Source organism: Hyaena hyaena, unplaced genomic scaffold (genome assembly GCF_003009895.1).
Source record: "Hyaena hyaena isolate Hyena2069 unplaced genomic scaffold, ASM300989v1 scaffold_129, whole genome shotgun sequence".
NCBI lineage: Eukaryota > Metazoa > Chordata > Mammalia > Carnivora > Hyaenidae > Hyaena > Hyaena hyaena.
This window is the reverse complement of record NW_024080763.1, coordinates 527,796-542,140: the sequence shown is the minus strand read 5'-3', so window position 1 is coordinate 542,140 and position 14,345 is coordinate 527,796. Positions and strand designations below refer to the sequence as shown.

Genomic DNA, 14,345 nt, shown 5'->3' with positions numbered 1-14,345 from the left:
CCCTTTCCAGACACTGAATTATCGAGCCCAGGACCTGGCCAACACACGACCTTTGATTCTTTGGAGCTCATGTAGCAAGCTTCCTGCCAAGGCCGGGCAGTGTGCATCCAAAGAGTGTTTTGGATGTGGGTCCAACCTACCCCCAGCGGGGAAAGGGGGTGGGGGTGGGGTGGCCCATGCGTAGCCTTTGTCTATTTCCACGAGCTTGGAGGAGCTCCCTGGTAGCCAGCCTCTGTGGCGTTCCCACCGTCCAGAAATAGCTGCATGTAACCTCCAGAGCATAGATCATGGTAAAATGTAAAAAAAGTTTTGGAGCATTTATTACATTTGTTTTCATATAACTTCTATCATTAGAAGTTATACACAGCTATTTAAAGAGTGGCTAGGTTTAACCCCCAGCTCCCAGAATTCCTAGAAATTCAACAGCTCTCGAAAAGCGGTGTGGGTCAGCCCCGGCACACAGCCCGTCAAACCTCCCCTGGGTCAGGAGTCCACTTTCCCATCCTCTGGGACACAGTGAGTGGGGACCATAGCTAGGGGGTCGTTAGTCGTGTGGCGATGCTTCCCCATTGGACCAGGTCTTCAGGAGCTAACGCCTCACGCCTTCCTTACTCGTATGGGACCCTCCAAGCTTCCTTCCTTTCTCAGGAGCCCAGGGTCCGGGCAGAGTTTGTGAAGGCTGAAGACCATTTTGGAGGTATGTTCAGCCTTCACAGGATCAGGCCACTTGGTAGCCATCCATCCATCTTCATCTCTCTGGGGGACAGGGCCTGGCCCCTTTCTAGTTCCACTTGATCTTGGTTTAATCTCTTAGGGCCCCTGGGGCCCTTGCTAAGAGCCCCATGGTGATCCTGGGAATATGAGCTCATGATGGCCTCCGGGTAATGCTCCTGTCTGCATTTACATCTATTTTATGCTGTTCCCAGGTACTGGGGATAGAGGGAGCCTGGCCTAGACCATCAGCCCCATGTCCTGACGGGGGTTGGAAAGGACCGGTGGGGGTAGCTGCCCCCCACACGGTTCTGGGGAGAAAGAGGCCTGGCTGTTCCACCAACCTGAGCGGCACCAGGCGGAGCCCGGACTCCGGCTGCCCCAGGGTCCTGGCCGGGGTGCAGGTGAGACGGGCTGTCTTGCTCAAAGGATCTGCAGGCAGAGGCTTCTGAGGAGGGTTTGGCTTACGGGTTCCCTGCAATAAACCACACAGCTGTGATGTAGGACCACCCATCTCCGCAGACCGTGACACGACCCTGACCTCAGGAGCTGCCGGGGCCCCCTCAGAAGTGGGAAGGGAGACCGTGGTCCAGCGCTTGGCCACGCGGGCTTGCTGACCACCTTCTCTCCCCAGACAAGTTGTTGACCTGTGTTACTCTTCTGGCCAACATTTCCTCTGGCATTTAAGAGGTTTGTCAATAGCATCGCATAGTTACGCACACTCAGATGGGGCTCCCCGGATGCCATACCGGTCACAGGCCCTGGGGGTACAGTTGATACCCGTATTTCTGGGCCAGCGCCACCTTCACAGGATGTAAGCTTTCCTGTGTCTTTAAGCTTCCTTTTGATTTATAAAGGCCTAAAACCTGAGATGGGTGAAAAATCTTCTTTAACATCATTTATTTAAATTTTCCAGAATCTTATAACAGAGCTCATTCACCTCTGGGTGAATTCACCGACAAAAGTGATCATTTTCGTGCATCGCCGTAGAGTCAGTATAGGAAATGTTGGTCCATACTGTTGAGCGAAATGCACTGAAATTCTACCAAAATCCTTAGTTGAAAGAATCACAAACTCACATGGAAAAGGATGCTGAGAAGGAAAATCTAAGACACAAGGTTTTGAGGGATGAGTGTACCTAACTCTGTAAGGAAGCGAATGGAAAGGTGTCACATTGATCAGAGCCCAGTGAGGGAGCCAGCAATAGAAGAGTGAGCATGAACTTGGGAGTTACTCTACTCTGGGTTGTATTTGAAGGCCGATGCTTTGGGACTGTGAGGTCATTTGCCATCTCTAAACCTATCTGAGAACATTGTTATATAGACTGAAAAAAAAAATAATGTGGGGCACCTGGGTGGCTCAGTGAGTTAAGTGTCTGACTTCACCCAGGTCATGATCTTCCAGTTTGTGAGATCTAGCCCCATATTGGGCTCTGTGCTGACAGCTTGAAGCCCAGAGTCTGCTTCAGAGTCTGTGTCTCCCTCTCTCTCTGCCCCTCCCCTGCTTGTACTCTGTGTCTCTCAAATAAACATTAAAAAAAATTAAAAGAATAATGCCTAGGAAGCTCCCAGAACATAATTATTAATCACATAATAGCCTTCTCTCATGCCACAAATTTTAAAATGCCAAAGGGAAATAATGAGAGGCAAATAGTAAAACCACAAGTCACTGGTTTTCAGGGCTCCTTCACCTGGCTACCCTGAGGGAAGGGGGGGGACGGGTACCTGCAGAGGGAAGTCAGGTGTCAACAGTTCCCTCCTCTTGGCCCATGGTGGACATAGGTGCCGAGACACCTTCTCTGGTGCTTGTGGACTAGAAGCGGTCATGAACGCCCAGCCTGTAGGAAATGGTGCCAGAACCCAAGGGAGATGGGACATCCTAATAAGCAGATAATCTGCTCTACTGTCCTGTGCCATCCTTCCAAGACCACTCCAGATGATTTTAAAACCCCTGACTTGGGGCGCCTGGGTGGCTCAGCCGGTTGAGTGTCCGACTTCGGCTCAGGCCATGATCTCACGGTCTGTGAGTTCGAGCCCCACGTCGGGCTCTGTGCTGACAGCTCAGAGCCTGGATCCTGCTTCGGATTCTGTGTCTCCCTCTCTCTCTGCCCCTCCCTCACTCATGCTATCTCTGTCTCAAAAATAAATAAAACATTAAAAAAAATTAAAAAATAAATAAAACCCCTGACTTGAATTTCTCACAGCACTTATCCCGTTAAAATGACGTTTCCTCAGCACACAGAGCTCAGTTGAGAGAATGCAAACGTATCACCACCATTTAGCGTATCTTTGTAAGCAAAGATAGCAACCCCAGAAGCCTGTGTGGAGCCACAGGGGTAGGGAAAATAGGCCAAGTTGAAACAACGGGCAATGGGCCAGTGACCAAGGGAAAGATGTGAAAGTGACATTTCTATACCAGCTCGTATTAAAAGAAAATTCCTCAACTAGGGATAAAGACCATCTAATGTGCCTAACAACTTGAGCACTGGAGGCAGGCTGTTGGTATATTTGGCCAGGCTCTGCAAACACAGGTGCTATTTAGCCTCTCGAAGTTGGAGCCAGGTGATGCTAACAGTGTCTTCCTCCTGAGGTTGTTGTGAGGGTTGGGAGATGCTACCTATAAAGCAATTAGCACAGGTCCTGGTGCACGGTGTCTAGGGAGTATGTGTCCGCTGCTACCACTATAGCACAGCTATTACTGATGGAGCAAATTTACCATCTAAAAGTACCATCATCTGACCAACAAACTTTGGGTAATGAACTATGGGAATAACACAAGCCCCATTTCCCTCAAGATGGCAGGAAACTATGAGCAAGATATTAGTGTGTAATGTACAAATGGATGCATGCACCTATGAAACTGAAAGGCTCCGAGGTTTAAATGATTCATTACTAAATGATATTCATTTTGCTGCTAAGAATGAATGAGTATCTTGTCTTGGTAATAAAGATAACATCAGGTTTTTCTTGCAGGGATGGAGAAAAAGTGAGATCCGTGGTATAATGCATCCTAATGCATTTGGATTTATCGTGGAAACAGGGGATAATTAATTGGGCCATTCATCTTGCTTTGTTTGGGACATTCGCAATTTACATTCATGGCCTTGTTTAATTAATAATCACAACTCCCAGATATGTCCTGGTTTAGAGGATAAATTGGAGGGTCGCCATAGTGACTAAAGCCCAAACAGTGGAGATGTTGATTGAAATGCAGATCAAACCCTGGGATCCACAAGCCCACAGTCTGCTCTGAAATCGGTCCCACTCACAGATGCTGTCTAGGTGAGATGCCCGCTTCATACCAGGGCAAAACTGGCACACTGGCACAGTGGAATTAGTGGAAGATGAGGCAGCCCCCCTGCTCAAGAGATCAGAATTTCACCAATATTCGCGGGGACGCATTAGCTGCACAGGCTGGGACTTTGGAGGAAGGGGTAGAATTCCCATACTGCCTTTTGGGCACTGCTTTTCAAGCTGCCTTTACCTGAGCCTAGGTTTTCCAGAAAAGTCCAATCTGGCCACAAAGAACCATTGGAATGGAGAAAGGATTCCAGGCCAGGTTGTTCACAATAAATACTCCACAGACCTGTTTTCATTTCATTTTTAGAATTCTATTTAAAAAAATTTTTAATGTTTGTTTATTTGAGAGAGAGAGAGAGAGCGAGCGAGAGAGAGAGAGAGAGAGAGAGAGAGCGAGCGAGAGAGAGAGAGAGAGAGAGAGAGAGAGAGAGTGCAATCGAGCATGCAAGCAGCGGAGGGGCAGAAAGAAAGGGAGAGAGAGAATCTCAAGCAGGCTCCCTGCTGTTAGTGCAGAGCTTGCCTGACACAGGGCTTGAACCCATGAACTGTGAGATCATGGCCTGAGGCGAAATCAAGAGCTTAACCAACTGAGCCACCGAGTGCCTCAGACCTATTTTCATTTTAAACAGAATCAGGAATTCAGACCCCCCTCCCACCCATTTCTCTCTTTTCAACTTCTAGATTCTGGAGGAAAACCGAGATATGCTATGAAATAGGATCATCTCATCTCTCCATGTTCTGCTCATGTTTTAGCAGCAGCTACATATTTCAAAGTTTTTAGAGGGTTGACAACAAAATTTTAAATCTAACTGGAGCCCTCTGCCTTGACGATCATCATAAAGGATTCTCAACTAGTATCAACCTCCGCGTAGGTGAGAGTGAACGCATCCTGCATATCCAGGGATCCACCCACGGGAAGATGAGATGTTATCACAGGAAAACTCGAGAGACGCCACTGATGAGCTGATGCTGGGCCAGGGGCAGCCTCAACCTCACCATCCACACTCAGCCCCTCTGGCTCTGTGAGGGATATACTTAAAGATGACTCTAAGGAAAGCCAGTCCTCAGGAAAACGCTGCAATTATCTTTTTATTCTTTCTTCAGAAAAAGCAGGTGTCTTGACAAATCTACTCTCTTAACTGAACACACTTATACCTGTCTGTAAGGTGACCTTGACCCTTCTTCCTGAAGCTGCCTGAAGACAGCGAAGTAAATGCACATAAAGGAGCGATAACTCCATCTCTGAGGAAACCTTACAACCCTAAACAAATATACAAGAAAAGGCGGCCAAGTGTCCAGCAGGCCGGGGTGAGGAAAGAAAGACCAAGAGAAAGGAGAGCATGGCCGCCGTGGCCAATCTGATGGAGCGTCGAGGAGAAAACCAGTTCCCCCTTGCTTGGGACAGGTGTGAGGAGTAAGCAGATACTGTGAAGTGTCCGGGATGAATAAGCAGCGGTGTAGACAGGGCCAGCCATCGGTGCAAGCCTGCAGCAGGGCTGGGGCCCGCGGAGTCTGTGCTGGATGCAGGGAAGGCCAGGCCGCTGTCAGCCCGCCAACCCCTGAGCGCTGGCCTGGTCTTCCCTCAGCTGCCTTGCGACTGGCTTTCCAAGAAGAGCTCCCCACCTTTGAGGGGGAGTTTGGACACATTGGGGAAAGGAAAGCAAGCTAAAAACCTGCCCTGCCAAAATGGATGTGCACAGAAACGAAAAGGGATGGGTCAAGACTCCAAGGAAAAGGGGAAGAGAAAAATAAAACAATGAAACCCAGGGACGAAGATAGTCCTGAGCACTGGACTGTGAGGGTCCTGAGGGAAGTGAAGAAAAGTTCAAGGGCGTTCGACAGTAAAACACAGAGCACAGCAAAGGTTACACAGCATATATATAAACGGTGTCACTTAAGGGGTCTGAGTAAAGACAGAAAAAAAAAATACCCAGGTTTATTTTGTAAAAACCTTTCTGAAAGAAAGAGTGTCAAATCTATGGATTAGAAGGCCATACCGTTTCCCTGGGGGAATTGAATCAGACTCTTTGATATTAAGACACAAGCTATTGAAGTTATTGGACAGCAAGGAACAAAATCATATTACTTAAAAGGGAAGAAAAAAGCTAGCTGCTGATTTCTCCAGGGTGGGAGAAAGGCGGACAGAGGAAGCCCATGTATAAGTGTTTGGGGAAAACAAAGTGTGACCCTTTAATTTTATATGCAAGCTGTTGCTGATAAATGAAAGCAACAGCCAAATGTCTACGAGCATGCAGAACTTCAGAGAATATACTTCTCTCGAGCTCTTGTGGAGGGACGTACAACCGAATGGACACCAGCTAGCCTGGAAAGGAATGGATAGGTGGCACAAAACGTTGTCGATGAGCATTGAATCCTTTCAGTGTAGACCTGCGTCTACCAAAACCATGGCAATTATGGCTATAAACCTCACAATTATGGCTATAAACCAGGATAACGGAGATACTATAGAACTAACCACAGTTGGGAAGTGAGTCTCCCATTTCTGGAAATATGGCAGGCTGGTTATTTTGACCTATTCTCTCTCTAAAACCACTGAAGTTGTTGGCTAAAATATATTTAATTTTTTTTCTTTAAAGCAACAAAGAGCTACAAGATAGTAAGCTATCGCGAGGTCAGCATCTAACCAGAGGCAGCAGGCCGGAGTGGTAAGTATCTCACGCTGGTGCTGAGAAGGCATCTGCCAAATTAGGAAAACCCAAGTTTTGGTTTTAAGACCCTTTTATGGTGAGGGATGCAGAGGTCAACGGTCAGCACCAGCCCAAGTTTAATAGGGAACTATTTCCTTCCTGATCTCTCCAGTACAAAGCTGGGCTCTGCAAAGACTGTGCCTCAGGTAAGAATGTTTTGGAAGTGAATGCACAGTACTGCCCATCCCTGGGAGACTGTAAGGAGGTTTCGTCTGGTGCTAGGCAGATCACTGTAGGAAAATAAACTCTAACCACAAACTGTGCTTGAGGACCTGAAACTGAAATCACATCACCTGAGTGGCTCACTAAGCCCTCAGCCATTTAAAAAGATCTCAAACTGGTACTGCCTCCAGGCACGAGACAGTGGCAAAATATATCCTCTATGGAGGGTCACACCTTCATCCTAGATCTTGAAGACCTCCCAGAGAGTATTCTAGATAATTTTCCAGAAGAATGAGCAGCTCATAGTAAAAAATTACCAAGCACATGAAGAAGCAAGGAATTGTGAAGGAAACCTCAGGAGGGACACACTCAGAGACTTCAGATTTTTGAATTATTGGAACAAATTTTCTGTGTTCAGGGAAATAAAAAACAAGCTTGCATATTTGAATGATAAAGAAAATTTCCAGAAACAAAAAAGTAAAATATAATTGCACCAAAACTAATAAAATACCTAGGAATAAACTTTGCCAAGGAGGTAAAAGACTTCTACTCTGAAAACTGTAAGACACTGATGAAAGAAATCGAAGATGACACAAACAAATGGAAAGATATACCATGCTCATGGATTGGAAGAATGAATACTGTTAAAATGCCCATACTGCCCAAAGCAATCTGCAGATTTAATGCAATTTCTATCAAAATACCAACAGCATTTTTTGCAAACTAAAACAGATAATACTAAAATTTGTATGGAACCACAAAAGACCCTGAATAGCCAAAGCAACCTTGAGAAAGAAGAAAAAGCTGGAGATATCACAATCCCACTACACCAAGCTATATAATAATGAAAACAGTGTGTACTGGTACAAAAATGGACATGTTAATCATTGGGACAGAACAGGGAGCTCAGAAATAAACCCATGCTTATCTGGTCAATCTATGACAAAGGAAGCAAGAATATATGATGGGGAAATGAGTCTTTTGAATAAATGATGCTGGGAAAACTAGACCACTTTCCTACACTACTCACAAACATCAACTAAAAATGGGTCATAGACCTAAATGAGACCTGAGATCATAAAACTCCTAGAAAAAACAAAGGCAGTAATCTTTCTGACATGTCTTAGAAATATTTTTCTAGATATGTCTTTTCAGGCAAGGGAGGCAAAAGTCAAGCATTGGGACTACACCCAGATAAAAAGTATTTGCACAGCAAAGGAAACCATCAACAAAATGAAAAGGCAACTTACTGAATGGGAGAAGATATTTGCAAAAGACATATCCAATAAAGAGTTAATACCCAAAACATATAAAGAACGTACACAACACCAAGAAAACCACAAAAACCCTATTAAAACACGGGCAGAGGACCTGAATAGACGTTTTCCTCAAGAAGGCATACAGATGACCAACAGACACATGAAAAGATGCTCAATGTCACTGATCATCAGGGAAATGCAAATCAAAACTACAGTGGGGGAAAAAAAACCCTCACAATGAGACACCACCTCACACGTCAGAATGACTCGTATCCAAAAGATGAGCAATAACAAGTGTTGGTGAGGATGTGGAGAGAACCGTTGATAGGAATGTAAGTCAGTGCAGCCACTCTGGAAAACAGGATGGAAGTTTCTCAGAACATTAAAAATAGCAATACCATACGTGGGGCGCCTGGGTGGCTCAGTCAGTTAAGCATCTGACTCTTGCTTTCAGATCAGGTTATGATCTCATGGTTGGTGGGATTGAGCCCCCACATCAGGCTCTATGCTGACAGCACAGAGTCTGCTTGGGATTCTCTTTCTCTCTCTCTGCCCCTCCCTTGCTCATGCTCTTTCTCTCAAAATAACTAAACTTTTAAAAAAATATACCATATGACTCAGTAATTCTACTACTGGGTATTTATTTAATGCCCCCCCCAAACAAAAACACTAATTTGTAAAGATATATACACACCTATAATGTTTATTGCAGCATTATTTACAATAGCCAAGATAGGGAAGCAACCCAGTGTCCATCGACAGATGAATGGATAAAGAAGATGTGGTACAGATGTACGATGGGATATTCCTCAGCCATAAAATAAGAATGAGATCCTGCCATTTGCGGCAACATGGATGGACCTAGGGGGTATGATGTTAAGTGAAATATGGCAGAGAAAGGCAAAGACCCTGGGTTTCACTTCTGGAATCTAAATGTGCAAATGAGCAAACAAAATATGCAGAAAGAGATGCATAGACACAAAGAACAAAACTGGTGGTTGGTTGCCAGTGAGGGGAGGTGGGAAGGGGAGTGGACAAAAATGAGTGAAGGGGAGTCAAAGGTACAGGCTTCCAGTTATGGAATGAATACATCATGTGGACGAAGGGCACCGCACAGGGAGTAGAGTCAATGGTATAATGGCAGCGTACGGTGACAGACGTGGGTGGCACTCATGAATGTAGCCCAACAGAGAGAGTTGTCAAGTCACTGTGTTGTGCACCTGAAACGAATGTAACACCCTGTCAACTCTACTTCAGTGAAAAAGTTAAACATACTTGAATGTAAGCACAAATTGTGTGAAGCTAATTATAGTGTGATACCATTTACGTAAACTGAAAAACACAGCATTCTTATATATTCCCTGGATATACAGGCATGTAAAAATACTTAAAAGGTTCTATAAAAAATCAAGACCAACCTACAAAAGCGATTGTATCTGAGGCAGTCACGGTGACTCTGTCTCTACTGCTTTGCTTTTCCTTTTATTTGAAAAAGGAAATGGTATGCATGTCATACATCTGAGACTTAAATAGCCACATGCATAGAAAAACAAAGAGATAACGATGGCTATTTCTGTGAACCATAAATGTGGGTGAGTTCTAGATTATTTTGACTTTTCTGTGTTTTAGACATCTTGAAAACTAATGGCAATAAAAAGAAAAATAATTGCAATCTTTGGGCCAAAGTAAAAAAAAGGGGAAGGTGTAGATTATTTTAAAAATACAAATATTGAGAATGGTACAAATCAGAACCGGTGAGCACAGATAATGCAGTGTTTGGAGGGAAATTCCTAGACTTCTGTGCTTATTTGATAGCCTATGAATAAAATGAACAATGAAGTATGAATAGAAATGAAGTTAGGGTCTAAGAAGTTAGAGAAATAAACCTAAAGAAAAAGGGAAATGATAGAGATATAAGGAGAAAACAATAGATTAGAAAAATGGCTAGCTATCAGTTAGCAAAGACTTATTCCACAGGCATGGAATATTAGATGTTTTCATGCTACGATCACAGAGCCCAGGGTGGCAGATGCGCCATCTAGCGTGTGCTGGGTATAGCAGGGAAGGCACACCGGCTCCAGGAAGGCACAAAGCAGCACACAGAAGGGGTCGAGGATTACTCAGGTGGCCCTCTGGAAAACGGCAGTTGGGTTCCTACCTCAGTTTATACACCAAAGTCAATGGCAATGGGTCAAATGTTTCAGCGTGGGTGGAAAAAAATCACAAAAGAATAAGAAAGAGACAAAAACGTTTGTATTATTTGGATGGGCATGTCTTTCTAAACGTGACCATAAGAGACGGCAGAGGAGATGAAAAGGCAGTTTACGAAAGAGGAAAGTAAAACATAAATGGATCTTAACCCTGCAAAAAGAGGCTCTGTCTCATTTATGGGGAGAGAACTGTGGATAGCACTTATTTTTTTTTTACCTATCGTATTGGCAGAGATAAGCAAAATCTCTGAACACCATGTTGGTGGGGACTTGGGGAGTAGAAATCAGCAAGACTCCTTTTGAGGCTGGTCCACCTAATCAGATCACAGGGCCTTTGAACAGCAATCATCTTCCTCGATGTTGCCCCACAGACATGCCTGCTCACGGCCCCCAGGTCCCAGGGCCAGGGCGTGCCTCTTTGATGTAGCGAGTGACTGGAAACACCCCTGTGGACCACAGCACAGGTTAAATAACTTAAGGGATGGCTCCACCACGAAATTCGAAGTAGCCGGTGAAAAGAATTTGGTGGATCCCCGTGTAACTGATGGGGAAGAAAGGCTGGGGCGCGCTGCCATTTGAGTTCCAAACAAGAATCTATGGTGAAACAAGACAGACAGCAAGCTGGCAGGTGCTGAGGGTGGCTGTTGGGCAGACAGCGTTCTGTTCTCTCTTCTCCCATTTTGCGTGTGTGAAAATTTCCACATGTTCAATAATCCCTCTCTGCAGAGAGAGACAAAGCGGCAACGAGGCTTTCCTCTGGATTTGAAGTGGTCTTGGGACTATGGCTGCTTCTCGGAAGGGAAGCCTGGAGGCAGAGGTGGGAAGGAGGCCAATAGTTTTCTGAGTAGCCCTTTGGACTGATGGAATTTGTAATAATGGCTACACATTACCTATTAAAAATGCAAAGGGTAAAAGAGGCATCCATTTTTACCCCCCATGTCTAGCTCGTGTGCTTATAGTAACAGAAATGAGTGGGAAACAAACATCCCTCAGAATACTGTTACCATTTGAATGGCTTCCCTCTAAAGTTACTTCTCTCCAGAGTGAAATGGGTGCTTCTACGTGAGTAGGTGCTTTCAAAGACATCAGATGGGTTTGTCACATGACTAAGTGGTGTATGATATGAAACCAAAGAAATTTCAGTTAAGATTTCTGGAAGTACTGGGCAGGTGGTAGAAGGGAGAGGTTCGCAGGGGTCCAAGACCTTGGTAGCTACATTTTAGATTCGCCGGAGGAAGGGACTCAAAGTTGTATTAACTCATGACTCATTGAGAATGGCAGCCCCACGGGAATAATGGACACTGTGAGAGGCTTATTTTTTTACTGTTTAAAATTCACATCCACGTGGCATATTTCCTCCGCACCTACTGTGTTCAAGGGACTGGATGGGGGTGTGACGTCAGGTGTGTAACCCAGTCTGTGCCTTCTGAAATGGGCCAGAGGGAGTATCAAGGTGCCTCCAGGCCAAGGCAGCAGGTGAGCGAGGAGATTCCCGGGAAGACAGCAAAAAAGCTGAGAGGAGGCCGTGTTGGAGAACATCTGGGCCAAGGGGTGAAATCTGGAAAGCAGCAAGCAGGCGTGGGAGGCTTCTTGCCAGCGCTTTGGCTCAGCTATTAGCTTTTGCGTTGCCTGGTGTAATGAAGGCTTTTCTAAAGATCACTTTCCTCGTATTTCATCCCATTCCTTGGGAGAACATCTTGACAGATGGATTTCCTTTTCTCATTACGTATTGGCATTTCTGATGAGCAAGGACCTAAATCATCAGATTTCCGGGCCCTGTGAGTGCCGGTTTAAATATCAGACACCCACATGGGCCAGAAGGGTACCAGTCCTTATTCGTTCAGATGCTGAGTTCATTTCGTTGAAGAGGACTTTGAAAGTCAGGGCTCCAGTTCGGCATCTAAATTAATTTGTTCTGTGCACATCTGTAGCCTGACAAAGCATTTACGAGTGAGTAGCTGTTGTTTAGCAAAAACAGCCCCTGTGAACTGTTCAGCGCTCCGTGTGGGGGGCTGGGGAGGGAGCGGAATTTTGGAGCTTCTCGAAACAGCCCCTCCCCCTCACCGTGGCCACTTAAAGTTTGGTTGCTTGACGGCCTTTTCTCCATCAGAAGAGACTGTGCGAGATTAGCTGCCCTCGTTCTACAAAATATGGCTTGTTGTACATTCTACAGACACAGACAAGGTGTTTATTAGGAGAAATGTCCTGTCAGAAACATTAAACTGAAAATCTCCACCTCTACAGAAAATGCACTCAGCCTCCTTCGTATTCAAAACACAGCGGATGTACTGCCAGGGTTCTGAACAAGGGCTGGTTCCAGAAAGACCAGTTAAGGCAAGAAGGGCTGGAGGGCGCCAGTGTTACAAGCAGAAGGGGAGAGAAACGCAGGATTCTCTTGTTACAGACTGAAACCTCTCCACGCTGCCAGGCCCCCCTCCCCCCCTTCCCCCTCATCACCTTGTATCTCCGTGGCAAAATGGGAAGGGGAATGAATGAAAGATTCCGGAGGTTGTCAGTGGTCTATGCAAACCAGAACAGCCTTCGCCGCTTAACCAGAACAGTCGCTGCCTCCCTCCCATCCAGCCCCCCTCGGCTTTCAGACTGCAGGTGGCTAGCGTGGCTTTGAGCACGCGCTGGCCTTCCTGCCTCCGGGGGCTTCCTAGACAAGCTGTTTGGCCTCACTGTGCCTTGTTCCATCCCCTGTAAAATGGCGCTAAGGAAGGCATCTGCCCCTGGGCTCCGAGAGCGGGTCAGAAATGCCTGTAAAATGTTTGGCTCAGGAGCACTGGCTATACACTTGATGTTCAATAAATGTTTGCTATTTTATAACAACTTAAAATACAAATAGAAAGCTCCTTATGCCGAAAAAGAATTAGTAAAACACATCCAGACACATATATGCACACACAAATACATTTGTACACTATTTGGTTATAAGAGTACAAATGGAAATGAATCCTGTCATTGCCGTGCTGATGAAATTTGTGCCATGCCGGGAACGGGGTAGGCAAGGCTTCTCACGGGCCTAGCAGCAAAAATCTATCCAAGAGATGGGTCCGAGTGTTCTTTTTGGGTTCCTATTACTTTCCTAAAGAAGCTAACCTGGATGGAAAAAGAAACTCAGCCCGTTAGTTCAGTATTCTACTTCACTGAGGAGACTGCATGGAGGACACGCTCTTTCTGGCATTTTCCAGGAAACGAAGGGCTTAACATAAGCAAAAGCAACCTTAAACCAAATAGGACCATGCAGCAGCGTGTACAGTTCAAATGCCATTTTATGGGACAAACCTTAAGATAAAATACAGATAATAAAGGCTAAAAGAGTGACACTTTCATGAAATTCTTGCTCTTTTGAAAAATGGCCCAACTATGAATTGAAGGTGCTTCTTCTAGCCTTTTAGAATCCTGGCACATTTCAGTTTGACAGCAGAAAATTGTATTTCAATCTGCTGCTACTTAGCACAGCCCTCTCTAGATGTAATTTTCTGTGAGCAGAAATCTTTTTTTTTTTTTTTTGCAGTAATATCTATTTCTTAGATGTGACGTTGTCCATGTTTTTCTCTACATGAATTCATTAAGCTATTTCATCAGAAAAAACTGCAGAAAGAATTTCAGGTGGGTATGTCCTAGAAATCTAATGGAAACCCCGAGAATTTGTCCCCATGTTCCCTCTTCTCTTCCAGGAGCAAAATTATACACACTGGTGTTTGGCAGTTAAGAATAGGACTGTCCTCATATTTTCTAGTCACAGTTAATGTTATGTTCAGCTTGAATGGCTGGAGGCCCTCTCTTATATGACAGTGGGACTCCCCTTCCATGCCCAGACCCTTCTCAGTTTCCCTGCCTGGCGTCCGTCTGTGATCTGGCTGCTGCCTGCGCCCCCCCCCCCTCCCCCGCCCCGCCCCACACTGTTTGGATCCTCTCCTGCATCTCTGACCTGACCTGACTGCACGGTGCTGCTCTCTCTGGATATCAGCGTCTCCTTCCTTCTCCAAC

The 14,345-nt window shown here is 45.4% G+C and overlaps 1 protein-coding gene across 4 annotated transcripts in view; it reads right to left on the bottom strand.

Annotated features, from left to right (window-relative positions):
* The window catches only part of ADAM12 (ADAM metallopeptidase domain 12), a 346,871-nt gene that overhangs the window by 3,992 nt on the left and 328,534 nt on the right, over positions 1–14,345 (bottom strand). For all 4 annotated transcript variants that reach the window (XM_039237898.1, XM_039237897.1, XM_039237900.1 and 1 more), the window contains one exon: positions 1,056–1,186. In XM_039237898.1, coding sequence (XP_039093829.1) covers positions 1,056–1,186 — 131 coding nt within the window. The remainder of the gene's footprint in view (positions 1–1,055; positions 1,187–14,345) is intronic.